Source organism: Misgurnus anguillicaudatus, chromosome 6 (genome assembly GCF_027580225.2).
Source record: "Misgurnus anguillicaudatus chromosome 6, ASM2758022v2, whole genome shotgun sequence".
In the NCBI taxonomy this organism is placed as follows: domain Eukaryota; kingdom Metazoa; phylum Chordata; class Actinopteri; order Cypriniformes; family Cobitidae; genus Misgurnus; species Misgurnus anguillicaudatus.
This window is the reverse complement of record NC_073342.2, coordinates 16,892,201-16,918,238: the sequence shown is the minus strand read 5'-3', so window position 1 is coordinate 16,918,238 and position 26,038 is coordinate 16,892,201. Positions and strand designations below refer to the sequence as shown.

The 26,038-nt window shown below is 37.7% G+C and overlaps 1 protein-coding gene and 1 long non-coding RNA gene across 3 annotated transcripts; one reads left to right on the top strand and one right to left on the bottom strand.

Annotated features, from left to right (window-relative positions):
- Positions 1–25,942, bottom strand: LOC129433211 (uncharacterized). Of its 2 annotated transcripts, none has more exons than XR_008640356.2 (3): positions 25,496–25,942; positions 440–551; positions 1–275 (listed from the first exon to the last, which is right to left on the bottom strand). It is a non-coding gene; the product is annotated as an uncharacterized lncRNA (long non-coding RNA). The 2 variants fall into 2 exon arrangements; XR_008640355.2 differs by lacking the exon at positions 25,496–25,942 and adding an exon at positions 14,622–15,025.
- exoc3l1 (exocyst complex component 3-like 1) lies at positions 18,201–24,607 on the top strand. The gene is made up of 14 exons (XM_073868591.1): positions 18,201–18,360; positions 18,439–18,539; positions 19,898–20,073; positions 20,190–20,409; positions 20,516–20,925; positions 21,080–21,369; positions 21,441–21,558; positions 21,644–21,769; positions 21,852–21,952; positions 22,042–22,158; positions 22,303–22,573; positions 22,803–22,958; positions 23,265–23,402; positions 23,507–24,607. Exons 2-14 carry the CDS (start codon positions 18,500–18,502, stop codon positions 23,687–23,689), a joined length of 2,346 nt encoding a protein of 781 aa, XP_073724692.1. The 5' UTR covers positions 18,201–18,360; positions 18,439–18,499; the 3' UTR covers positions 23,690–24,607.
- Positions 25,943–26,038: the final 96 nt, after the last annotated feature.

The following is a 26,038-nucleotide window of genomic DNA, read 5'->3' as shown; positions in this document are numbered from 1 at the left end:
TCAACAGAACAATTTAAGAGTACTGTGAGGCTTTCCTACAAAAATCACTGTGTCAAAACAATTGTAGTTGCACTAAAATGAAAAATCACATCTCAATCATTCTCAATTACATCCTAATGTCTCTTTCTTTCTCCACCATTTTAAACAAAACCCCCTCATGCCTAAGTAATGCCATCCAAAACCGTAAGCTCGATTTCTCCCGCCCTATGTGTGGAGTCGTAAAGCACGTCTTCCTGACCACCACAACTCTGCCTCACAGATGCACTGGCCCCTGCCTGTGGGAAAAGAGAAACCATGACTTATCTGAACATATGGTTTCCCAATTCAAGTCAAAATGTCTGAGCCCTGTTGCATCTGGTGCCATTTTAGTTGTTTAAAAATGCCACACAGGACTGTGACGAAAGGAGAATAAATGGAGAAAAATACAGTTATTACACACCCATGGGCTCATTTTCTCAGCTCATTAGCCACTGGTCTCCGTGACCAATTAGGCTTTGTCACCATCGCCGGGGTCATTACGCTCACATCTTCCTGCATGCTCATTCAGCTGTCTTTAGGGAGAAAATAAAGGCAGGAGAAAGAGAACTCATTGATGGAAGCAGGAAAAGGCAAACCCTTATAAATTGATTGAAAATTAAAGACACACGGTGAGATCATTTTGCTGCCGAGGATTTGTGCGCTCGTGTCTTTAAGAGCAAGACCGCGAGCGGTTTACAAGTGATGCTGCCTCACTGTTACTTTTCAAACATTTTATAGGGCTGGAAACCCTGGCTTAGGGTGACTATAATTATACCTGAAGTCTTAAATTATTCCTGCTTAAAATGCAACCCAAGGCAAAAGCCAGTTGAGAGATTCTTAAATCCGTTACCTCCCAGTGCAGGTCAGTTACTGGCCAGTGTGTGTAAATGGGGTCCATGGTGAGAGGGTAGAGCCGATGTCAATCACAAAGTTAGTGAGTACAAAAGACCATAATTGGCGTGGGTCCACCTCATCCCCGCATCCCAGAGCGCTGTCGGCCCCGTGGGGCCTTGTGAACCCCCCACCACCCCCAGACTGACCACAGAGTCCATTTATCAGAGATGGGGGCAACTTGGCACCCCCTACACACACTCTCGCACGACTACACGCACATACGACCCAAACAAATATGCTGTGGGGACCGTGGAAGACGCACCATGTTACAACAAATTTACAACAGGCGCACCATGGAAATGGCTGGGTCAATATGATGACTAATGGTGTAGATAACCGAGTGTGACTTCAGCTGATTACATGTTTAGTTGATCTGAGCGTCATCGAAAGACGACGGATAGATAGATAGATAGATAGATAGATAGATAGATAGATAGATAGATAGATAGATAGATAGATAGATAGATAGATAGATAGATAGATAGATGCCCTTGAAGACATTTTTTTTGCACATATAAGATTAAGGTCTGAACTTACTATAACCATTATTTTCAGAGGATTTAAACCATATATCCTATATAATTATTTACATTTTTTAGATTATCATTATCAAAAATTATCATTACCGCAACATTATATTATATTAAATATATGCATTTACAAACTTATGTTTCGGTAATGAGAGCTTAAAAGTTATCTGTACTATCACAAACAAAATTTCAACTTTTATCTGGAAAGAAAAAATAAGAACTGCTTACCTGGTAGCCATCTTGAGTGTCACAGTCAATTATGTCCCTTCCAACAATTTTTTTAAATGTTAGTTCCTTAAGGGCTTAAACAATTGAAAATTGTTGCGGAGGATGAGAAAATTGGTCTTGGACACATATATATATATATATATATATATATTCCTTATTATTGTCCCTACATTTACCAATGATCACCAAATACCACATATTTCTTTACTGTAAATGTTTATAGGATAACATGCACTGAAGCTTTTTATTTTTTAGATTTTTTAATTATAAACATTTTCATCTCAAAGAACCCAAATTCAGTCATGGACACGTTGCGGTAATGAAAAATTTCCCCTTAAATGTGGAAAAAAACTAAATTGGTTTACATGCACTGAAGCTTTTTATTTTTTAGATTTTTTAATTATAAACATTTTCATCTCAAAGAACCCAAATTCAGTCATGGACACGTTGCGGTAATGAAAAATTTCCCCTTAAATGTGGAAAAAAACTAAATTGGTTTACATGCACTGAAGCTTTTTATTTTTTAGATTTTTTAATTATAAACATTTTCATCTCAAAGAACCCAAATTCAGTCATGGACACGTTGCGGTAATGAAAAATTTCCCCTTAAATGTGGAAAAAAACTAAATTGGTTTGTATGATGTCATTTGAAATCATGTGCAAAATAGTACGTGAAGAGATGTTTATGCTTCTTATTTTGATACTCTTACTTTGCATTTACTTTTTTTATCAAATTGTTTCATGACACCTCATAAGTCTAATTTCGCGAGAATCACCCAGATAATGACCTTACTCTAATATTAGACTAATATTAAAGATATCAATGATATATTTTCACACAATGATTTTGTAGGATGATTTTATGTAGAAAACAGTAAATCACAAAACGTTACTTTAACTGGTTTTTCACTGGCAGGGTCAGTTATATGCCAGATGCCGGCGCGTCCCAGCAGGCCATGTGTTTGCTCTTTCTTTAAATGAATAGGAAACCAGGCTGCTAACAGCAGGCTGAACAGTAGGCTAATTCCCTGTGTTTATTACAAAAGGACCAATTATATGCTAATCAGCACATCTCAGCGCTGCTAGAGCTCCCCATCCTTCACCGGCAACACAAGATAACAGTCATGCTTTCCTCTGGTCTGTAGCTCAATTAAATGCCACTTGTGAACCAATTTGTCTTTCAAAGGTGTTCCTGTAGCTCGCTTGGTGGCACATGGCAACACAGGCAGTGTTAGATGTATTGATGTTTAGTATGTGGATACTAAACAGCATATCAATTCGGACAAAAGTAGGGTATTGTGATACTCTCTGGCTGTTAAACGTTAGTAAAATCTTGTCATGAACACTCACCTTTCCTTAAGAACATTTTGAACATTACATTTATTGTAAAATCAGCCCAGCAAGCATTAGCTGACATTTTACAGTTTAGGTTAACTATATATATATATATATATATATATATAGACCTGATATAGCAACCCACTTTAAGCCAAGATATAGTAAAATTTGTTACATTTGTTTTGGGGAAATAACTTGCGAGATGTATGATATTCCATCATGTAAGCAAGTCAACAGTTATATAATATTAAAGGATTAGTCAATTTTTCTTAAAAAAATCTAGATAATTTACTCACCACCATGTCATCCAAAATGTTGATGTCTTTCTTTGTTCAGTCGAGCAGAAATTATGTTTTTTGAGGGAAACATTTCAGGATTTTTCTCATTTTAATGGACTTTAATGGACCTCAACACTTAACAGTTTTAATGTAGTTTAAAATTTCAGTTTCAACGGAGTTTCAAAGGACTCTAAACAATCCCAAACGAGACATAAGGGTCTTATCTAGCGAAATGATTGTCATTTTTGACAAGAAAAATAAAAAATATGCACTTTTAAACCACAACTTCTCGTCTATCTCCAGTCCTGTGACGCGCCAGCATGACCTCATGTAATTGCGTAATGACGTAGAAAGGTCACGTGTTACATATTTGAAATGCACATTTGCAGACCATTTTAAACAATAAACTGACACAAAGGCATAAATTAGTATCATTCGACATACAACAACGTCGGAACGGTCCTCTTTCTCCACACTTGTAACACTGGGGCGTAGTTTCGCATACGTCCTCCATGACCTCTTGACGTGATGACGTATTACGTGAGGTCGCGCTGGCGCGTCACATGACCGGAGATAGACGAGAAGTTGTGGTTTAAAAGTGCATATTTTTATTTTCAAAAATGACAATCGTTTCGCTAGATAAGACCCTCGTTTGGGATCGTTTAGAATCCTTTGAAACCCTGTTGAAACTGCAATTTCAAGTTACGTGTTGGGGTCCATTAAAGTCTATTAAAATGAGAAAAATCCTGGAATGTTTTCCTCAAAAAACATAATTTCTTCTCGATTGAACAAATAAAGACATTAACATTTTGGATGACATGGTGGTGAGTAAATTATCTGGATTTTTTTTTAAGAAAATGGACTAATCCTTTAATTTATTTATTTAGTTTAATTTTGGGCTACTGTATGGTTAGATGCCTTGTTTTAATCTAGATGTCTCGCCTGTGTTTGGACGTCTTTTAGACGTCTTTTAAACACAAGATTGCTTGCTGGAAGAAAAGTGAAGTTTGAGTAAAGTCTAAAACATTTGTTGATTCCACTTGGTTTAATGTTGTTGGCTATATATTGAAATATAGACGGTTTCAACAGATGCACGTGCGGTGACGCAATTACGCGTCTGGTTGGAACTTAACTTCCGGTTTTTGTTTCTTTAATGGTCTGACTGGTTGCTGAAACTGAACTCTTAAACAAACACCTCGTCGAAAATAACCAATGTTTTGGTTTCCTATGTAATCTACTTGTTGTTTATTTTGCTTGTTATATAAATAAACTACTTTAAACGGATTTTGTTGTTATTTATTCTTAGCGGAGTTTACCGGAAGTTATGTATTGACCACGAAAGCTACTTGTTTATGTTGTTACTGCTGAAACCGTTTATATTGTAAGTCTTTTTTGTACCGAGCCCCTAAGGTGACATTGGAGTAAAAAAAATCTAAAGTTTCGTTTTGCGTGCTCACGTGAAACTTTCGCTTTCACGTGCGCGCACGATAGTTTCACGTGGGCATGCGAAAGTTTCACGTGAGCACGCAAAACGAAACTTTAGCGAAAGTTTCATGTGCGCACGTGAAAGCGAAAGTTTCATGTGCGCACGCGAAAGTTTCACGTTAGCACCTGATAGTTTCACATGCACACGCGAACATAACTCGATAGTTTCACGTCCGTACACAATAGTTTCATGTGAGCATGCGATAGTTTCATGTGAGCACGCGATAGTTTCACGTGCGCACGCGAAACTAAACTTTATTTAATTTTTGCTCCATGTACCTTTAAGGGCTCCGTATTTTTGAGGCCACTGTAATTGAAAAAATATTTTGATAAGCATGACGTTTCAAGATATAGAAAGTGCCATTTATATTAACACAAATAAAACCATTAACCAAAAAAAGCTCTCAGAAGCAAACCTCACTTTCCACATAAAATCCCACTTTCGTTTTCGTGACCCGTCAATCTATCCCGAGCACCAGAAAAGTGGCCCCAGCTCAAAGAGGAAGCGAGTCGACCGTGTCTTGGCTAATCATTAGCGCTCTTTTGTCTTTCCCCAAAATCAAACAGCATGTGCTACACTCTTTCATGCAGAGGGCTCAATTGTTTTAATATGAACTTCCTTAAGTGTTCACATTAGGAGTAAACTAGCCCCCTGCTATCCAACTAGCCTCACCCCCTCAAAATATCTCCACCCCCAAAGACCCGCAGATCCTTTCTTAATCAAATGTACATTTACTAGTCGCTCGGCTTGAGACATCTGCCCCAAGCAACCAGTCAATATCGTGGCCCCGGTTCAAAGCAGTCAGTTCATTAGCTGTGTCAGCTTTACAACCAGAAGGTAATGGGTTTGAAAGTGAGCAACGACAATGCGTGGCAATGCAGGCCTCATTTAATAGTGATTTATCACCAGCCAAAAGCCCTGTTTAACCTTTGGCCACTGTAGACCTCCCTTCTTCTCTCAAAGGAACTATTGTCACATCCCCAGGGCATCTTAATGGGTGAATGAGGAAAAGATGATCTAGTTAAAGTCACATCATTCAGGCCTGGTTACTGTTACTTCAGTCCACAACAAATGTTTTTTCTTCTTATTTAAAGCACGGCAACTTTGAAATTATATTACATTACCTGCCCCATGTAAATATTTATTTATTACCGTGGTCTACTATTAAAGATCATAAGATAATCTGAGCATGCAGCGTTAAGGAAAGCGATTTTTCTATGCACCTAAAAATGTTGTTTAGTTACATTTTAAGAAAAGCATCAAACTTAACCAAGCAGAACGACTATTGGAAATACAGTTTAAAATACGCTCTTGGCATCCCGTGTGTTTTAATGTTCTAGTGATCTAATGCAGAAGGGCCCTGTTAAGTGGCCAGATGACAATAGGACTGTTTGGTGTGGTCCATATGGACCGCATGGTTCTTTGCAAGCCTCCTCACTTTATTAATCACATGTCCTACCACTGCTTAGTAAACTGTTTTGTTAACAAAGCTTTGGCAGGAAAAGAAAAAAGGGGGTCGGCGTTGAAAATGCGAACAGTTGGTGCGATGTAAAGGCGCTGTCTTCTGCGGAGAGCCTGGTGGTGCCCTCCTCCACCCCACCCGCCTCACCTCCCTCTCTGCCTTCAGTCTACGCCACTCCGCCCCATCCTTACAAGCCATGGCTTAGTCACACCAGCTGCCTGGACCATTCTTCACTGACTGGGCTGCCCCCTGTCAGGAACAGAAGCCAGAATCTTTCTCTGTCCCCCACGGGACAAAAACCAAAAGAACCAGACGAGTTACGTGGACCCGAGCGCGGGGTCTTGAGATCAAGTGATCAATACGATATAGATATTGTGACCAGATGAAGCCTTGCCATACCTCCTTTACTTAATGTGAGCTCTACCGATCGTTTGGATAAATATATTTTTAAAAGTGTATTTTAGTCAATGCTCTTTTTAGAGTAAAATTTGAACAATTTCTAAAGTAATAATAAATCATATTTTGGGGTTTTCAAAGAGATAGACTAAATAACAATTCAACCATAGTATGAGGCTTTAAACATGTTTTTTTTAAACATGAGCTTAATCCACATTGAAATCCATCAATGCTATAAAGGTTCCAAACAAAGCCAAAATGGATTTTATAGTGTGATGCTACTGGAGCCCTTCAAATCTTACAAAAAAATGTATGTTTCATGTTTTTTAAATAATAACCATGTGCATTAAAGAACCTAGAAACCAAAATATGCTCTTAAAAAAGGTGCTTAAAAGTTCTCCACAGCGATGCCATTGAGAACTATTTTGGTTCCTTAAAGAACCATTCAGGCAAAGGTTCTTAGTGTCATTACTTTCATTCCTTTTTATAATCTAAAGAAACTTTTTTTAAATAGAAAGGTTTTTTTGTGTTTCTTTAGTTTCAAGTTTTTATGTTCATATGTACTTAGTACAATACAATTCTTACGTTGTTTGCTCCTAAGGAGAAAGACAAGTTGCTGGACAATAAAAATATGAAACAAGAACCAAAAATATGCAATTAAAAAGAAAGAAAATAAGCAATTGACAAAAAAATAGATTTTCGCAATATGAAGTTGTAGTGCAAGTAACGAATAGACAATCGAGTGACAATCAAGTGGTATAAAGTGTCCATGTGGTGTATTGTTCAAAATTGTCCATGGTTCTGTCTGAAACCGCTCCCTAACTCCTACATAGTGCACTATATTTGGGGTCGGCCATTTTGTAGTGGTGTCTTAAACTTCATTCACTACTTTTTACCCACAATGCACCCTGACTTTGAGGGTACATTCGATGTACACTGGCTCACTTACTATTTACGATAATACAACGGGAGATGAACGCGTAACTGGAATCAGCTGAAGGATACTGACAGTAAACACCACAAATTTACGTTTATACACAAGAAAAAAGGAGTAAACTGCGCTTCTGTGATCCAAGACAATCCGGTGCGACCAGATCAGGACGGAACAATACGTTTATACACTTTTGTTAGTTCTTGTTATCAGTTATTTTTTATAAATAAAAAAATGTGATACCTTTAATTTAAAATATAATACGTGTTTTTATTAAATATAATAATAAACATAATAGTAAATAAATTAAGAGTTTGGTTTCAAAACGAGATAACAAAACGTGTTTCTTATCATGTTATTATTTTGTTTTATGGTCCTACTTAGCTGTATTTTTTTAGTTATGAAGGCTTAAATCAAAACAAACCAACTGCAGTTTGATTGATATTAATTGGAATGCACAATCAAAAAACGAAATTTATCTTGTTTTGGAACCAAACTCTTTAAATATGACAAGCAGTTGGTTTGATCTCTTTATTATCAACAACAATAAACATGACAAATGTGACGACAAAAGAAAGTAAACTTTACCGTTTCACAGTAAAATTTGTAAGGCACACAGGTGTAAGGGTTTATGACGAATCTCTGCGAACGCTCTATGACACATGGTATTTACATCAGTGTCCCAAGTCGCTCAATCATTTTCATTTGTCCATATGGTGGACTCAATTGTCATTCGCCATAAATAGTGAATCAGTAAATGAGGGCGCGGTTTCGGACACAACACATGATTATCCATCTAGAGCAGTGGTTTTCAATCTTTGTCCCAGTGGACCCAATGCTCTGCATATTTTGTATGCCCCCTTAACTGACACACCCAGGATCTATCCCTTAATGAGCTGATGATCTGAATCAGGTGTGTTAGATAAGAGAGACATGCAAAACGTGCTGAGTGGGTCAGTGGGTCCCCTGGGAACAGTTTGAAAATGAGGAGTGTGAGGGGTGTGTGTCTATGTCGTGTATAGAAACCATTAAGCCAAGAATGGCTTTTGTATGGTATCGTGAAGCACCTTTATTTTAAGAGTTTACTTTTCAGAAGATCTTAAGAACACCTGTAATGTAATTTCTTTTATCTCCCAAGAACCAAGAAAAGTGTTCACCTAAATTAGTTCATATGAAGAGGATATAACCTATTCAAAATTCTGTGTTCTTTCAACTGATGGCTGGGTAAAATATGGACAAGCCCAACCTTTGTTAATTAAATTAATTTAATTGGTAGGTAAATTAAATGTCAAGGGGTTGAAACAAGCCAACATAAAGGGTTCTTCACAGCAATGCCATGGAAGAATAATTTCCCCAAAAAACTATTCAGTCAAATGTTCTTAAAAGAAAAATTTCTTTCATCCATTTTTACAGTCTGAGGAATTTTCTTCCACTACAGAGAAGCTTTGTGAAACAGAACGATGCAGTGGATGTTAAAGGGGTGGTTCAATGGTATTTCATGCATTCTGACTTATTAACACAGTTATAGAGTTGTTTCCTCATGCTAAACGTAGGCAAAGTGTCAAAAAAGCTGGACGTGTTACAGAGTATTTCTGTGCCGAGTGCACTTCGCCAGGGTTCGTACAAGTTTCGGAAAGTTTTTTTCGGTTACAGGTCCAACTGACGTTTCAGGGGGTTTTCTATAAGTATCACTTCTTTATATGGGCACTTCCCCCGGAAAACTCCGCCCACTCGTCAATCAGCAGAAGATGCTAGAACTTACAAACATCACATCACACGACAGCTTTGTTTAATTTCAAAACTCAACAAAGGCACGAAAGAAGAAGTGTGTTTTTGGATGTAAGGAGAAGAAAGTCAGTCTTATGGAAACAATGGATATAGTTTATTATCCAGGGTAGCAGTGGAGTTTTGCTTGGGTTGGATGCGCTGGATTTCATTGAAAAGTTCCAACTGGGTCATGATTTGCATGCGGTAAGTAAGACTTCTGTCTTATGTTGGAAATAGGCGCGTGCATATTATATGACAGAAACATGTAGTGAAACTTAAGTTAAACAGTGTTGTATAGTGTTGCATGACTCGTACTTGCTCCTCCCGCGGTAGTAACTCCTCCTTCTTCATTTTTTTGTACGTTATCGTAAAGATTCGGTAAAGCTAATCTTTCTTTTTTATAAATCTGATTAAACTAAAGACTCTTCAGTGATATAAAGGATGTAATACTACTCTATAGGTACTCCAGATTAACATCAGAAATGCAGAAACAGCGTGTGTTATGTGAGCTTTAAAAGTTTGTTATGGAACCATACAGCAAAAAATGCTTCCTCTGTGAACCCAGCATTTTAGGTCAAAATGATTAAATAATACTCAGAAAGATACAAAAAACACCTCACAATAAATAAACCCGCAGCTATTGTCTTACAAAAGACAGCTACAAGCGAATCCCGTAAAACATGCAAGTGCATTCTAACCAATGAGAGGACACTTTAATCTCACATAAATTGTGGTCCGTTTTAAAACTTTGCCATGTGAAAGCGAACGTAACCAAGAAGAAAATGCAACATTCTAACAATTTGAATACCTGTTTTGAAATAAAGCAAATGGTCTAATGTCACTCTTAGGCCTAGTCCGCACGGACTGGGTATTTTTATAACCCGTCCACACATGCTCGGTTTAAAATATATCTCTGTCTTCATGAAAAAGCAAAAACACGCTATCAAGCACTGTCAAGAGCATGCCACACCAGCAGGTGGCGATACAACTCAAATCGTGGCCAATCAGAAGCCTAACAAAAGTGACGTCGCAAGGCAAAACCCCCGGTTGTACTGTCTACATGATCTTAAAATTGTCACCCTGGCAGGATTTTCAAAAATGTTCGGTTTCAGTGCCCTGATACTGCGTTTTCGTTTGGACGAACGACCGAACCGGTAAAAAAGTCACGGTTATAAAAATGTCCGTGTGGACTAGGCTTTAACAACTCGGAGGTATCGTACACCGGAAGTGCACATTAAATAGCGCAAGCTTAGTAAGATAGCGTCTACTTTTAAATGCTAAATATACGTTAGCAGCCAATGTTAACTGTTAATGATTTGGGACAAATATGATGTTATTTAATGTTAAACTATGTGAATGGCGCGACAGGGATTTGAGCAAGTTCCTGAGTCGTAGCTGGGCGCCGCGAACAGGCGCCACCTGTCGGCACCGGTGTGCGTATACTCATAGAAAACAATGTGTTCGATTTTTTTTAGAATCGTCCGGTGTGCAACCCCCTTTAGAGTGCTGCAAAGACCCACAGAAAAACCTTAATTTTCTTACTTATTAATAAACAAATGTTAAATCAGTGTGGTCAAATGTTAATTGAACTGTCACTTTGATTTTGGAAAAATAACCAGATTGTAATCTCAGAATTAATCTAGTGATGTCCTACAGATGTTCAAGATGATCAGCTGTTCAAAAAATCCACGCCACCGCAAAAAAACCCAATGCAGGCAAAACGATTGCGTTCCATTTAGAGCCTTACAATAATCCTTTTCTGGCCTGACAGAATTTGTTCCATTACAATTTCCTTTGAAGTAGTTTTCGGCACATTTGATTGCAAGCTTCGAAAGCACAGCATTATAAGCGCAAGAATGGGGCTTTTGAAGGTGTTTATAGATTTCAAAGATCTCTCTCTTGTAGAGCACAGATTGTGTGGTCTGATTGGGTCATTCCCTCAAGTGTCACTTGAAAAATCCACAGTATTTGGTCTCAGTCCGATACTATGCGCGAGCCATGCTAAGACTCCGAGGCATTCGCTTTGTAGGGGAATCTGCTTAGTTTTAGTGAGCATACAGAGGTTGCGTGACACAAAGGCCCCTTGGCGAACACATTTGCACGCAACCTTTCTACAAAAACTCCAAAGGACGGTAAAATTAAAGAACGAAGCGACCCATCCGCTAAGCAAACAGCATGAACTAATGGATCAGCCATCTTCTCCTCCCATTTCAATTATCCGGATCCATGTTAAGAATATGGCCACGTCGGTAAACGGCAATGCAAATACAGATAATCCCTTACATACATATACATATCGCATTCAGACCGGTCACTTAGCCACAGAACCACCCAAGCAGTAAATGCATGACTTGAGACCGCCAGCAGAGAGCAACTACATCCTTCACGTTTGTACAAGATAATGAGGAATATGTAAATGCCGTAAGGCTTATGAGATTACCTCATGTTTAATAGTTATTACAGGTGTTAGTAAACCAGAATAAGAAGCCAGGCTAATGCTTCTCCATTCAGACTTTGATTGATCCCTTAATACTGCCGTTTGTGGCTGTGTTTGCTGCCCTGGATGAGACACTGGTTTGGGCTGTGGTGGGTCCACATTGTGTACTCAAGATTTGGGAACAAAAGTTGCTCTCTGTTTACTCATTTTTTTTTAGTTTTGTGTCTCAATTCTTTCACATGTGCACACGGTAAAGTGAGATAAAATGCTTTTGCAGCACATAAATGACATCTGAATATTCAACCATTCTAGAAACTTCATAGATCAGTTCTTCTGCAAAAGTATCCATATTACATTTTCCTGCGTTCCCGCTCTCTCTTTTTGCAACCAGTGCTGGCAAGTTAAAGAAGTCATTAAGCTTATCCAGATACAACAAAAGAAAGATTTTGCAATGGCAAACAAGAGTGTTAAATCAAACAGAGATTTGCCAAAGAGGCTTTGGCGAGTTGGTGAGGTCCATACCAATTTAGAGATTTCAATGCTGTCTTTCTTACTCCTGGGAAACTCACTGGACTTGTTTGAAGCGGACAAAAGCAACACAAATATGAAGAGATCATTTTAAGTCAGATTCAGCATCCCGTTCCTCAAAGTGAGACTCGAAATTCCACACGCATCTGAACTGAATACTATCAGAGTTAGGCAAAGATTTTATTCTTCATCTCTTGTATTTAAGTTACATATAGGAACAATGACTATGAACTGTTTACTGTATAACAATTAAACATCATCTACAAGATTATATTATGTCTTATTGCTTAAATTCTGCAGTTTTCAGATGGCCTGCATAGCTGCCTGCTCCAAAATGTGCACAACGGTGCAGATCAAACTCTATATAAAGTGTGATCAACTGTGATCTAAATTACAAATTTAAATGCTTAATTGTATTAATAGTAATATACAATACAATTAAAAAACAGCTTTTTTTAAACTAAATTGAACTTCTCGTGTTACCTTATTATAAAAGCTGACAGATTCGTATTTAAAAATGATAAATAAATGGCATACATATGTAAACAAGTTTAAACAACTTGAATTAAAAAATCATTTCAACTTTTTTGACAAGTGTGAAATTGCTATAAATTATACAAATAAAGTTGTAATAACTTAAGTCCATTCACCTTAATTTTTTAAATTTATACCAACTCCTCACTAGTCAAGAACGTTGTTTAATTCCAATTGTTTAAACTTAAACATTTAAGTGCAACAAGGATTTTTTTTACAGTGTAAGTAATTAAGTTATATATTAGAATTACAGTAAGTAAATTGGGTTCGATGTAAAAAAGTTATATTAGGGCAGCTAATATATGCCAAGCAGTGATATATCAACTAAAGCATCTCTTTTCAACTTAGTTTGCATTATGTTATATATGCTTTCTAAAGTATAAATATGTGGAGACAGATTATTTGCATTAATTGTTAAATAAATAATTGATTATTAGATTTATTGTAATTATTTTGTCTCTCTGCAGGGGGTATGTAAGTAAACTGCACTAATGCATACAGAAGAATAAGATCAACTTAACTAAAATATAGTCTCTCTTATATGTATGTTTCTCTGTTTCTTATATACGATTAAAATCCTGAATTTTAATCAAATTCATCCCATCTAGCATTTTTAAACATCTACACCATCACTGTGAGAATGGGGTATTTATTATTCACATCCATGTGAGCATAATTAGTGTGAAAATGCATTGCAAATTCATGGGAAAGCCCACCTAAACTGTCTAAGATGGTTTAGGTATTATGAATGAAAAACTTTGTCCCTACAATATGCGATCTGTAGAAACAGCGCCCTCTGTTGGCTTCAAAATACCACTTATTTTGAACTCCTTTGAACCTTGCACTTAAACTCATTATTGAAAGTGTTATATTACATGTATGCATTTGGCAGACGCTTAAATTCAAAGCGGCATACAGCCAATCACAAGCTATAATTTTTTTTCAGTGCATTTGTCTTCTCGGGGGATGAAACTCGTGACCTTTGCGTTGCGTAGCTAACGCAGTGCCAACTGAGCAACAAGCAGTTAAGTACAGTGCGGCTTTAGGATTTGATGTGAAAGTTTTTTTTAAACATTATTTATTAGTTATAAACATTAATGGATTTCTTTATTTTAATACCCCTAATAAAAATAATTATTTTAATGGATGACGAATGGATTAAAAAATTACATGATTACTGAAAGAAAGAAATAGAACTGATTAACATTACACAACAATATACAATGAATAAAATAAACGTTTGCATCAAATTAATTTCATCATTTTAAACTCTATATTTGCACACATTAAAATAGATTATTTTTAATATATTTTAGTATTTACTATTTACTATAGTAAACTGATGTAGCCTACTTTGTAGTAGCCTAGTGTATTAGTGATTACCACACTTAATATTCTGTAGTATTAAATATTGTAAACTGATAATACTGTGTAGTCAATACCTACTTTATTATTAACTGAGGTAAGGTTTAAAAACACTAAGTTTATTATAATTTAGAAAATACCGCGAGTATATGCGCGCGACATTTCTTGCTCGTTCGCCAAAGCAGTTCCCTTGAGAAAAGCTAAACACCGTGTAGCGCCGTTTAAAATGTATTGTGTTTACAAATTTAAAACGTTTCTTGTGTTCCTCTTGTCCCATATGTATCCAGCATCAACACAAACCCAGTCATTATAACACGCGACAATATTGCGCTCTCAAACATCGGGAACGATGGGAACTCAGCATTAGTTTGGAGGTGGCACCTATTTGTTGCTCATAAAAACAATATTTAGGTTGTGCCTGAGCGTTACCTCGTTGAATAGGCCCTATTCATGTGAGGTTAGAGTGTAGCGTGGGTCCTGTGAGGAGGTAGCGTGGGTCTGTCAGGGCTTCAGGGGACACGGAGAATAGGAGCCCGCCCGAGTCTCTTGCTTGGGTTCGAGCCGCGGTGATTTAACTGCATAATCGGATTGAAAGTGAGCCGCGGAATTTATGTCAGTTCACATTTCATCAAACGGCGAGTGTGAATTGGAGTCGACAGAACAGAGGGTTAATCCAGAACTAAAGGCAAAATAATTAGGGGCCCCGGTCTAATCTCCTGCTCATTCTAACACCCCTGAATGACATTAAAATATGGCGCCGCTTGCTGTTGACAGTCAAACGTGTTGCCTAACTTTAAATGGGCCAATCAAAGCTCGCTTCTTTACTACAAGGAAAAGCTCCCAACCTGGTCTCATGGGAAATACGTACCTCTGTACACTTTTTTGCAGGACCACAAATATGTACTAGTTTGTTCATAGGATACCATCTCCAATAATCCCAGGTAAAAAGAAGTACACTTTTATAATGTACTTAAAATGCTCTGTTTTCGAGCACTAATTCGGTCGAGTTTAGTACTTCTTGAATATGACATGATATGAATATCCACAAATATGAAGTAAAGAGTGCTAAAAATTTATTTAAAAATTTATTTAGGTACCTAGTAAACTTGAACCCATCTTTGAATAAATATATGGTGGTAACTAAATAATTATTTGTCTATGTTTCAGCCAACCATGGGGGTATGGATAGAGAGAGAGAGAGAGAGAGAGAGAGAGAGAGAGAGAGAGAGAGAGAGAGAGAGAGAGAGAGAGAGAGAGATTATGTATTCAATATTCTTAGTTTGCATAATACATTTGTGAAGAAAATGACATCTTAAATTTAAGTATTACATAAAAATCTTGTACGTTATGCTAAATGGAAAATCATAGGCTACAAAACATATACAAAATATTTTATACAATAAGTGCATAAATGCAAATGTATACTTTTATGCACTTGCTAGCCTATAAAATAAATCGCAAACTATTTCCTTTTTTGATTATTTTGTGCTTGTTCACTGTAAAAAAATGCAACATGAAGTTAAAACAACTTGGTTTTGCAAGTCAGTTCAACCTACTATTTTAGGTTTTGGCTTGTGATTGGTTGACATAACTTATAAAATAATTTTGACATTGTTTAACTTTTTTAAGTTAAAGTAACATAAAAATATATGTTGATTTGACAAAATTGCTGCAAATGTTTTACAGTGTAAGTAGACTTTGAATATCTTGTCTAAAGTTTGGTGCAGATGCTCTAACTTGCTATATAAATCTCTCAAAGGGATAGTTCACCCAAAAATGAAAAATCTGTCATCATTTACTCACTTTCGTGAGTTTCTTTGTTCTGATGAACACAAAGAAAGATATTTTGAGGAATGTTTGTAATCAAACCATTCGTGAGCACCATTCACTTCCATAGTAGGAAAAAAAAGAGTACTATGGAAGTGAATGGGGCTCACAGATGGTTTGATCACGAAGATTCCTCAAAATATCTTCCTTCGGGTTTATCAAAACAAAGAAATGTATACAGGTTTGTAACAACATGACAGCGAGAAAATGAAGGCCAAATTTTTTTATTTTAGGGTGAACTATCCTTTTAAATGTGTTACTAATTGGCTAACATTAAGATAAAACTGTAAATTTTCTTTGAAATGCTTAAAAGTTCCTAATACAAAGTAAGTAGTTTGCTTATAACAACAGTGTCATTAAATCTCTAACATTGACAATTATTTGAGTAATTCTTAGACAAAATCCTAGCTTGGCCACCACCCTAATCTCCACCACTGTTCAAATTTATTTTTTGCGGCATTTATTAATATATTTATTTAATTGAATTATTGTTCATTATTAATTTGCGTTTTTTTGTACATTTTTTCATTTATTTGTCTCTGTGTCTGGGAGAGCTGAGAATCAGGAAGTCAGCCCAGGTTAGGAATGTCAGACAGGAAGTCCTCCCTGTGTTTGGTTGACTACTTCTGAAATAGACTTCCTGTTCTCTACAGCTCTGATTGGTAGGATAATGGTGTATTCAAGGGGAGGGTGACCACACTACACGCAGCCGGGTAACCCTTATCTGATGATGTCTTAGTCAATAACATAGCGGAAGCACTATAGTCGAACCGCAGGATCTATGATGTTACCTAAAGCAAGAAAAATACATGCGTTAAAGCATTGGATCTCAATCTTTTTTGGGCCGGCACCTCCCTACACTCTAAGGTACAAAAGTTGTCACTGGGACAGTACCCTTTCAAAAAAGTACACCTTTGTACCCAAAGAGTGCATATTAGTACTTCAAAGGTACATATTGGCAGTTCAAAGATACACATTTGTACCTAAATGGTAGGACGTTTTTTTAAAGGGTACTGCCCCAGTGACAGCTTTGTAATTTTATTTTTGACAGTGTATCCAGTTTCCAGGTTCCTTACCATCCCCCATAAAAAATGAGCTAAATATTTTTCCTGAATATATGCTGATTAACATTCTTTCTTAATAAAAATATTTCCTTCTTTTTTATTAATATATTATGGCATAATTATAAAGCATGTCACTTAAAGCCAAATGACAGATTTGATTTGACTGGACAGTTGGAACAACATTAGTTTCACAACAAGCTACAAAAGTTCCATTATAATATAGGCCTAAATACTACAACCAAAGTCCATATTTTAATTTTAATAAACAGAACTAGCCCATTTCTAAAACAGCCATTGGGTGTTGTTTTTGAATAAATAATGAAGTGAGTCTATGAAAGGATATGTTAATGTAATAATGTGGCGGAGGCAACCCTTGTGATGACTCTGCTACAGTTTATGGGAGATGCATATCCACCCATCTAGAAGCAGCATCGCCAACCCATGTCCGAAGGGAACTATTATTATTTGCGGTTATGGTGGTTGAAAAGATAACAAACGTTTAGACATGTAGATATTTTTAGTGCATAGTGCTGCTTAGAAGAAAGATAAAGATTTCAAATCTTTATTTTGCTTTTACTGCCAGTCTTACAAACTCTGTCAATAATCACAGAACAGATGGATGGATAGATAGATAGATATATAGATGGATGGATCGACATTATCGCTAACAGTGGTATGTGTTTTACTTCTTGGGTTACTGATATCAGATAGTTGTAAACACAGACGCAGTATAAGTTACAGGCCGCTACACTTGCACAAATAAACACAATCATTACGGCCCCAGGGCTAAGATTCCTTTCATGTTTGTTCTGTGACCCGCAGCTGTGAATGATCACGGGGCATCAGCATGAAGACAGTACAAATCATCACAAAACATCTATCATCAATGTATTGATGTAGACCCTCATGCAAACTCAACCAACTTGTTGCTTTTCTAAGACACAAATCATCCCCACACATCTACCACCAATCAACTGACGTAAGGCCATGTAAAACATCAGATTATTCTCAGCACTTCCACAAGAACTTTGCAGTTCATCCAAGACATATTGGATTATAACTACTGCAGACAGAAAAGGCACTGTTTCAAATAAAGGCCACCCCCATATTTACTCCTCACCATCTGGATCATTTAAAGGGCGGAGTGCCTGCTTTCCCTGTGTTCCTCTTGCGCTCTCGCTCTCTCTCTCTCTCTCTCCCTTCCTCTCGTCCCTTCCTGCCGGCCTCCGAGCAGAGGATGTGTCTGGGAGTGTGAGAGAGGAAGATTGCCGTTGTGGGTATGTACCCTCTTCTCTTCTTCCTCCTTGTTTTTCTGTGTGTCTCTGCTGATTTCTCCATCTGGCAACGGTGAGCAGGCCCTCCGGGCAGGGCAGTCTCTTAGTGGTGGAACAGTGGACGGTTGTACAATAAGGCTAAATGTCAGACGGAGACAGGAATGGCTGTGACAATCATGAAGGTACACATTGTTTCTTATTACTGGCTGTTGGCATGCAATCTATTAAAAGCTTTGGCTAATGATGTCATAAGGTTGTAGTGGTTGAAAGTGTGAGATAGAGAGAGAGATGAACTAAACCCATATATTCAAGTATACTCAACTACAAAACATAAAATTCCTAAAGTAAATAGCACATTCAAAATCTTTAGAAATGTATTTTTAGCATCAATATATTAAACTATAAAGATAGATCTACCATAAATACAATATATAGCTGTACTATACACAATACTAGTAACAGCCGTTACCATGGAAACGTGATGTGGACACATGGCAACAGCTGTAGGTGTACACCAAGGCATGTGTTTTCAATGTTTCCAATGGAAGCGCCACACTTTTCAAAAACGTCAGCACTGGTGGGTGTTTTCGCACTGAGCACAGGTGCTCTGCGTTTTTTCTGCGTTCAGTGCTGAGCGCCCAGAGTTTAAAAATGTTCAACTTTGGGTGAATCGTATAGCTCATCAGCCGTCCAATCACAGTGGAGAGGGGGGGTGGTACAAATACAACAACAACCAACCGGCGCATCGTACAATGACTGATAAACGAAACAGAAGTATTATCGCAACCAAAGCGCTTGGCTGAAGCAACGCTGGCAAGCGCCCACAGTTGGTATTTGCCTGCTTTTTTCAGTCGTGTTTGAATGCTTTGGTGTACATGCCCCCTTATACTGTAAGCACTTATGACTGGACACTGTACTGCAGAGGTTCTCAACTCTGGCCCTCAAGATCCACTTTCTTGCAGAGTTTAGCTCTAATCCTGATCAAACTGCCTGCAATTTTCTGGTATTCCTAAAGATCTTTATTACCTTGCTCAGGTGTGATTGATCAGAGCTGGAGCTAAACTCTGTAAGAAAGTGGATTTTAAGGGCCAGAGTTGACAACCTGTGCTGTATTGGAACCTATGGACTGAGGCTGACCATTGCTGTAAAAAAGAAATAAAATAGAATGCAGTTTTCAGCAATATATTACATACTCCTCGCAAGACCTTAAGTTTCTAAAACCTTAGATTTAGAGGGATCAAGATGCAGATGAGTCATTGTCTGGTGAGCTAAAGACTAAAACTCTTCTATATAACCTTTAACCTGTTTAAATTATCCTTATCACATGGCAACTATGAAAATAAAAGACTTTAACTATGGAACTGTCTCGCAAATAAAGCATGCATTCTTTTGCGTCTGATTTAGTAGACAATGTCACACAGCTTAGTAACATTGGAGCTGAACGACTGCCCAGTTCATATTGGACTTCTCTGTTCTAGGTGGAGCCCTTTTAGCAAAGTAGCAATATTGGCCGAGTCATTATTACCATTTCAATTGACAGATACCCCTGTCCCAGTGGAAGTGTGGCCAGAGGTGGAGAAAGCTGAGTGCTTGGCTCGGGGTGCTGCGCTGAAGTGGGCCTCGGGTGTTTTTTGTCAGCCAGAGCATTTGGAAAGACTCGGGCAGTACAGGAAACGGGAAAGCCAACGGACTGCATCGATTAATTCTAGATTAAAGGTAGATAGTGATTATTTCATTAAGAACAAATCGTCCAATAAGTTCTTGAAGGAATATGGTTAAGCACTCACAGCATTTGCTAGAAACGTCATTTGTTCAGTCTTATTTTTCTTAAGTCAGTTGTACAGTCCTACCTGGAAGGTGTTGACTGGGGTCTTGGTCAACTGCGGAAGGCAAGAGCTGAACTGAGTGAAGCATCTCATGACTTACACAAGGCAAGCCTGGAGTCCAGGAAAAATTCAGAAGAGGTCACTGTACTAGAGACGCTTCGGGAAATGTCAATCAATCATCGCCAGCTCCTTGCTGCAGTTAGCAATTTGCCACGTCTCTATAAAGGTTAGTGATTCTATTTTGTACACACAACATACTTACAAGACCATGTTTACAATGCCTTGATCAAGCATTTGTGTCTCTAAATTTATTTTAACCTAATTTGTATCAGTGCAAAGCATGGTGCTTGAGACAGAGAGGCTAGTGGAGTCCAGGAGACTACTAGAGGCTCATGCTCGGCTAATGGAACTAGAGCACTGGCAGGATGAAGTTCTGCTACAGCTCCGTGGACCTAGGGGAGCATTGGGAACAGGACTAACTTCTGAGGATGAGGATTTGGTGCGGAATTACTTCTCAGGTGTTGGACGCTTGGTGGATGCACTTGCCAAGGAGCTTTGGGCAGTGGTTGGGAGTGGGTTGTCGCTCTCTCGCCAAAACCCCACACCTTTTGTGTCGGCTGTACGTATAGTGGAACGTGAAGAAGCATTAGATCAGTTCTTTCTGGAGGAGCGAAGGTCTATAGGACAGAGCAGACCTATGCCCCCTGGGAGACCACGATGTTGGAGAGAACGCTTTTTCAAGGTTTGATGATGAATGCTACCCGTTTCCTGTTGATAGAGATGCAGGCAAAGTTTTTAGTCACACTCTAGTTATTGTTTGAAGCATGGCAACATATATTAAGGCTTGTTGATGTCAGTTTATCTAATCTATACCTGTTTACCAAACTGTTGGCCAGGTCATGGAGGACGCAGCATCAGCCCGCTTCCGTAGCATTTCCTACTTGCACACCCGAGGACCAGGGCTTGCTAGTCACTTGTCTGCACTACAGCATGGTATAATGGGAGATCTTGCAACAGTGCGGCATATTTTGGAACAGTGTGTTCCACCTCACTATCATCTAACAAGAGCCTACCTGCGCTCCTGCCACCAGTTCTTGCAGGCCCATCTTGGGCTAGTAAGTGGATGGGAGCTAGAAAGTGGGGAAATTTTTGCGGTTCTTAACTGGGTTCTGCACATTTACAGCAGGTAGGTTAAGTATACATTTGCATATGTATTATTAATCATAAAGTCATGTACATAAAAATGGGTTCTTTAAGCTCAGAGATGATGGGTGATCCAGACCTTGAGCCTGAGCTAGACGTCAAGGACCTAGGACCTCTGATTTCTCAGGAAGGTCTCGAGCAGCTACAGAATAAATACGTACTAAAAGTTCGGGTAAGATCCTCACAACATTTACCTTGTTTTGTTTGGATATACAAGTAATGTGTTTTTTGAGAAGTGTGACTATGATTGATTGTAGAAGAGTGTGTCAGAGTGGATGCAAAAGGCTCTAGAGGTGGAGCTGACAGACTGGCAGAGGGACCAAGAACCAGACATTGACCATGAGGGCTGCTATCACACCAGCCTTCCAACCATCATCACTCAGGTGTCTCAGCTATAACTGATGCTATAGTGTATAATGTGACAAAGATTTTGCTTTACATTAAACACAACTCTTTGGTTGTTAGATGCTAGAAGAAAATTCGCGAGTGGCCTTGATGATAAGTGAAGCTCTGCGGGATCAGACAATCCAAATGGGTCTATATGAAATGGAGAACCTTCTTATCCGGTGTGTATACTTATCAATACTGACATACCAGCAATAACAACTTATGAAATGCAAATTTTTTGTACTTACCTCTCTTCAAATCCAAACAGATTTCGAGATGCAATCATAGAATTTGGTAAGGAGCATCGCAAGAATCCAGCAACAAACAGTAACAAGTTCTATCTCCATTATCTCCTGGCCTGCATCAACAACTGCATCATCCTCAAGTGAGATGGTGTACAAGTATCTTTTGACAGTATGTCTGTGTTTACATGCTGTTTGTTTGATAAGTGTGCAGTTCAAACCATGCTTCATGTTAGCCATACATGGTTTGAAGGAGTATGATAAATCTAATTTAAATGTACATTTAGAACCTCCACAGAAAGTCTGCAGCAGCAGTTGTGTACCTACCCTTTAAACCGGTTTTCCCGTATTCCACTCGGGCCTCAGGCCGGTCTGGATCGTGCTGTGAGAAAGGCCTGTCGCCTAGTCATGGACCATCTACTGTCTGACTTGCAGCCACACCTACAAGAACTCCTGTCTCGTACCTGGCTGGTCCAGGAAGATGTAACCCAAAAAATGTGTGGGGTTCTGGAACATCACTGTGACTTGTACAACAGAGTGCGTCAGCCTTGTCGGCAGGTCAGAGTTATATTACACAATACATCAAGCACTATCTTTCTTAATAACTTGTGACCTTTCCATCATGATTGAATGTTCCAGTAATAATCAGACAGTTCCATTATTAGTCTTTGAAATTTGGAGATTATTAAAAATATCCACTGTAGCTTAACATAAACATATTTGTGCATTTCCAAACAAGGCAACCATGTTCAACAATAACGTGTCATGTGACCTCTGTCATCTATAGAGACTAAAGGAAGAATGTCAGTGGCTAACTGTTGTTGAGTATATTCGTGCACTGATGCAGAAGAGACTGGTCTGTCGAGGTGAAGATGAGCGATGCCATTTGGCCCAGCGTTTATCACAGGATGCTCAGCAGCTGAGAGAACACTTTCAGAACACGGTAAGAACCAATTTTATATTACTTCATTCATTTGTTCCTGTATAGCTCAGTGGTAGAGCATTGTGTTAGCATTGCAAAACAAGGTTGTGGGTTCGAACCTAGGTAGCACGCATATTAGAAAAAGTATACCTCGTAATGCACTGTAAGTGACTTCGGATAAAAGCGTAAATGTAAATTATGGGTTTTAAAGGCATGTTTTGGGACAAGGCATCTTGTCTTGGTGTTGCTAGCACCATTCTTTATCAACTAAGCTAAGCTACAGAAACTATATGGTATTACAGCGTTCTGCTGTTTTCACATTTATAGGGGACTGATGGAACAACAGGTGAAGTGAATCCCACCGCTTTGATACTTGCACTGGCAGATTTAATAAATGTGAAAGATCCAGGCCTGTTAACACTGGAGATTTCTGAATTGGTAACCAAGTACCCTGATATTAGTGAGAATTCAGACTTGCGCACCTCATGCTCTTATGTTAAATCCACATTCAATACAGTGATTTGCTCTTCTATATCACAATAACTTCTAATACATGTCTATACAGTGAGGAACATGTCTCAGTGCTGTTGGATGTAAGAGGGGATGTCCCCAAAGATGTTCGGGGGTCTGTACTAGATTTTCTGGAGCAGAGTGCCCCACCTGTACCATCGGGATACCGCTCAATCTTCTCAGAAATACTTGTACCCTCTTCCAGGAAACAGTTTTGTCTGCCTACCGCAAAGTGCACTTGACAACCATTCAGAGAAATTAGACCAATTGTATCTGTCTTTGTCAACAAGAAATTCATCTTTAATTCATAACTACTAAATATGCCTATTTATTTTCTGTTACATAATTTCTGACCAGTGCCTTGTTATATTATTAAAATAAACTGTAGCCAAATCCTTTCTTACAAAAACCCAAAGTAACAAAAATATGAAAAATATATATAAGTGCCTTAAATGTGCAATGCAAACCTAGCAAATTAAGAAATGTAAGTTTATTTAATTCTCCTTATTTTTTTTTTATCGTGGAGGACATAAGGTGATATTTAGTCCATTGTGATTCACACTGTCAACCACTAAAAAATGACGGTTTCTCGGACAGGGCATATCCTAGTCTCAGACTAAAATGCATGTTTGAGCTGTCCTAATTTGGAAACACCTTGTACTGACATATTAACATATATGGGTGCCATTGTTTTGTCTCAACATGCAAACCTGTATTGTTTTTTGTACGGTTTGTTTTTAAAAACGACTTAAATGTCCTAATATAACTAAGGCCTAGTCCTGGATTAATCTAAGCCCTGTCCGGGAAACCCCTTAAAGTATTAAGTAGACCATGCACTGCTATAGTCTACGTCTAAAAAGCTTGGAATATACATTAGTAAATCAGTGGTATGGAAATTTCTGTCTTTTTTGCATCTTGGCAATATGATATGTACTGTCATGGTATTTCAAAAAGCAGATCATATAATAATTTTTTGTGATCTTTTCCATTTTGGGAGGAAAATATGAATAATTGGCCACTTTTAGAATGTAAATGTTATTGATCAGATATTTTGCTTCATACCCAATTATGGCTTTTCAAAAACTTGTATATCGTGGTTCACTGTGTATATTGTGGTTGACTATTGGACAATAAAACAATGCATTTTAATACAAAATGTATTTTTGATTGTTAAACTTGTCATGAATTATTAACTTAAAGGTATAGTTAACCATAAAAGGAAAAGTCTGTGATTGATTACACACTCTCATGTTGTTACAAACAAAATTCAGTTTTCTGATGAACAAGGAGGAAGATATTTTGTGGAATGTTTCGCCCCATTGACTTCTATAGTCTAAAAATACTATGGAAGTCAATGGGGCTTCTGGTCAGGTAAAATTCTGTCATAATTTAGTCTCCCTCATGTTGTTACAAACCTGTATAAATTTAAAAGGAAGATGTTTTGATAAATGTTTTTAACCAAACTGTTTATGGACCCCATTTACTTCCATAGTATTATTTTTTCCTACTATGGAAGTCAATGGGGTTCACAAACGGTTTAGTTACAAACATTTATTAAAATATCTTTCTTTGTGTTCATCAGAACAAATACATTTATACAGGTTTGTGAAAACATGAGGGTGAGTTAATGATGACAAAATATTAATTTTTAGGTAAACTATCCATTTAAGGGGATTCAATAACAAACAAGAACCATGGTATTACAATGTTTTGGATGTTACAGTATGGTATTTTTATATTAAAGTACCTAATACAATGATACGTGAACACAGTATGACAATTTTTACAACCACTGTAGCCTACTATTTTTAAACGGTTAATATTGTATGTCTATAGTATTTGTGCAATGCTGCTTCTAACATCCTTTGAACTGCGTGTAAGTTTTCTAGTATCACCTCTTTAAACTGACAAAGGGCAAACTAAACTAAAATTAAGGGAACTTGTGGAAAGCTTTTTCTGAAACAACAGAATAAGGCCTATCGTGCAACGTATTTAAATAATACAATTTACATTTGTCGGGCAAAAGTTTTTAAAAAATGTCAACCTACCTTGATTTGAGACTATAACTTCAACTTGATTTTGGTGTATATGTGACTGTAGTGATTAAATGCAAAGCACAACAATTCACACAAATACTACACAGTAAACACAAGTAATGCTATTCGATGCGGCGCGACTAGACTGGAACTGACAGGAGGATGACCTCAAAGTACCGCGAGAGCAAGTCGAAATTAAACTCCTACATATGATTTCTCTAATCGCTCCCGCGGTATTTTGACGTCATGAGCCTGTCCGTTCTTGTGGCGAACAAGGCTAGGGCCTGGTAAGGATATATTTTTGTATTATAAAAGTAACTGTGTAGAGAAACACTTGTTAATCAACTTATTGGTTATATATGGAACATTTTACCTCCACAAACAAAAATGGGCAAACAATAAACCCAACAGCATTTTTTTTAGAACGGAATTAGGAAATTATTTTGAAACTATTAAAAGTCTAAAAAATAAAAAAGCAAAGCGAATATATACATTTTTTGAAACATTTTCTTTTATTGAATTATTGGTATTTATTTTATTTTATTTGATCCACTG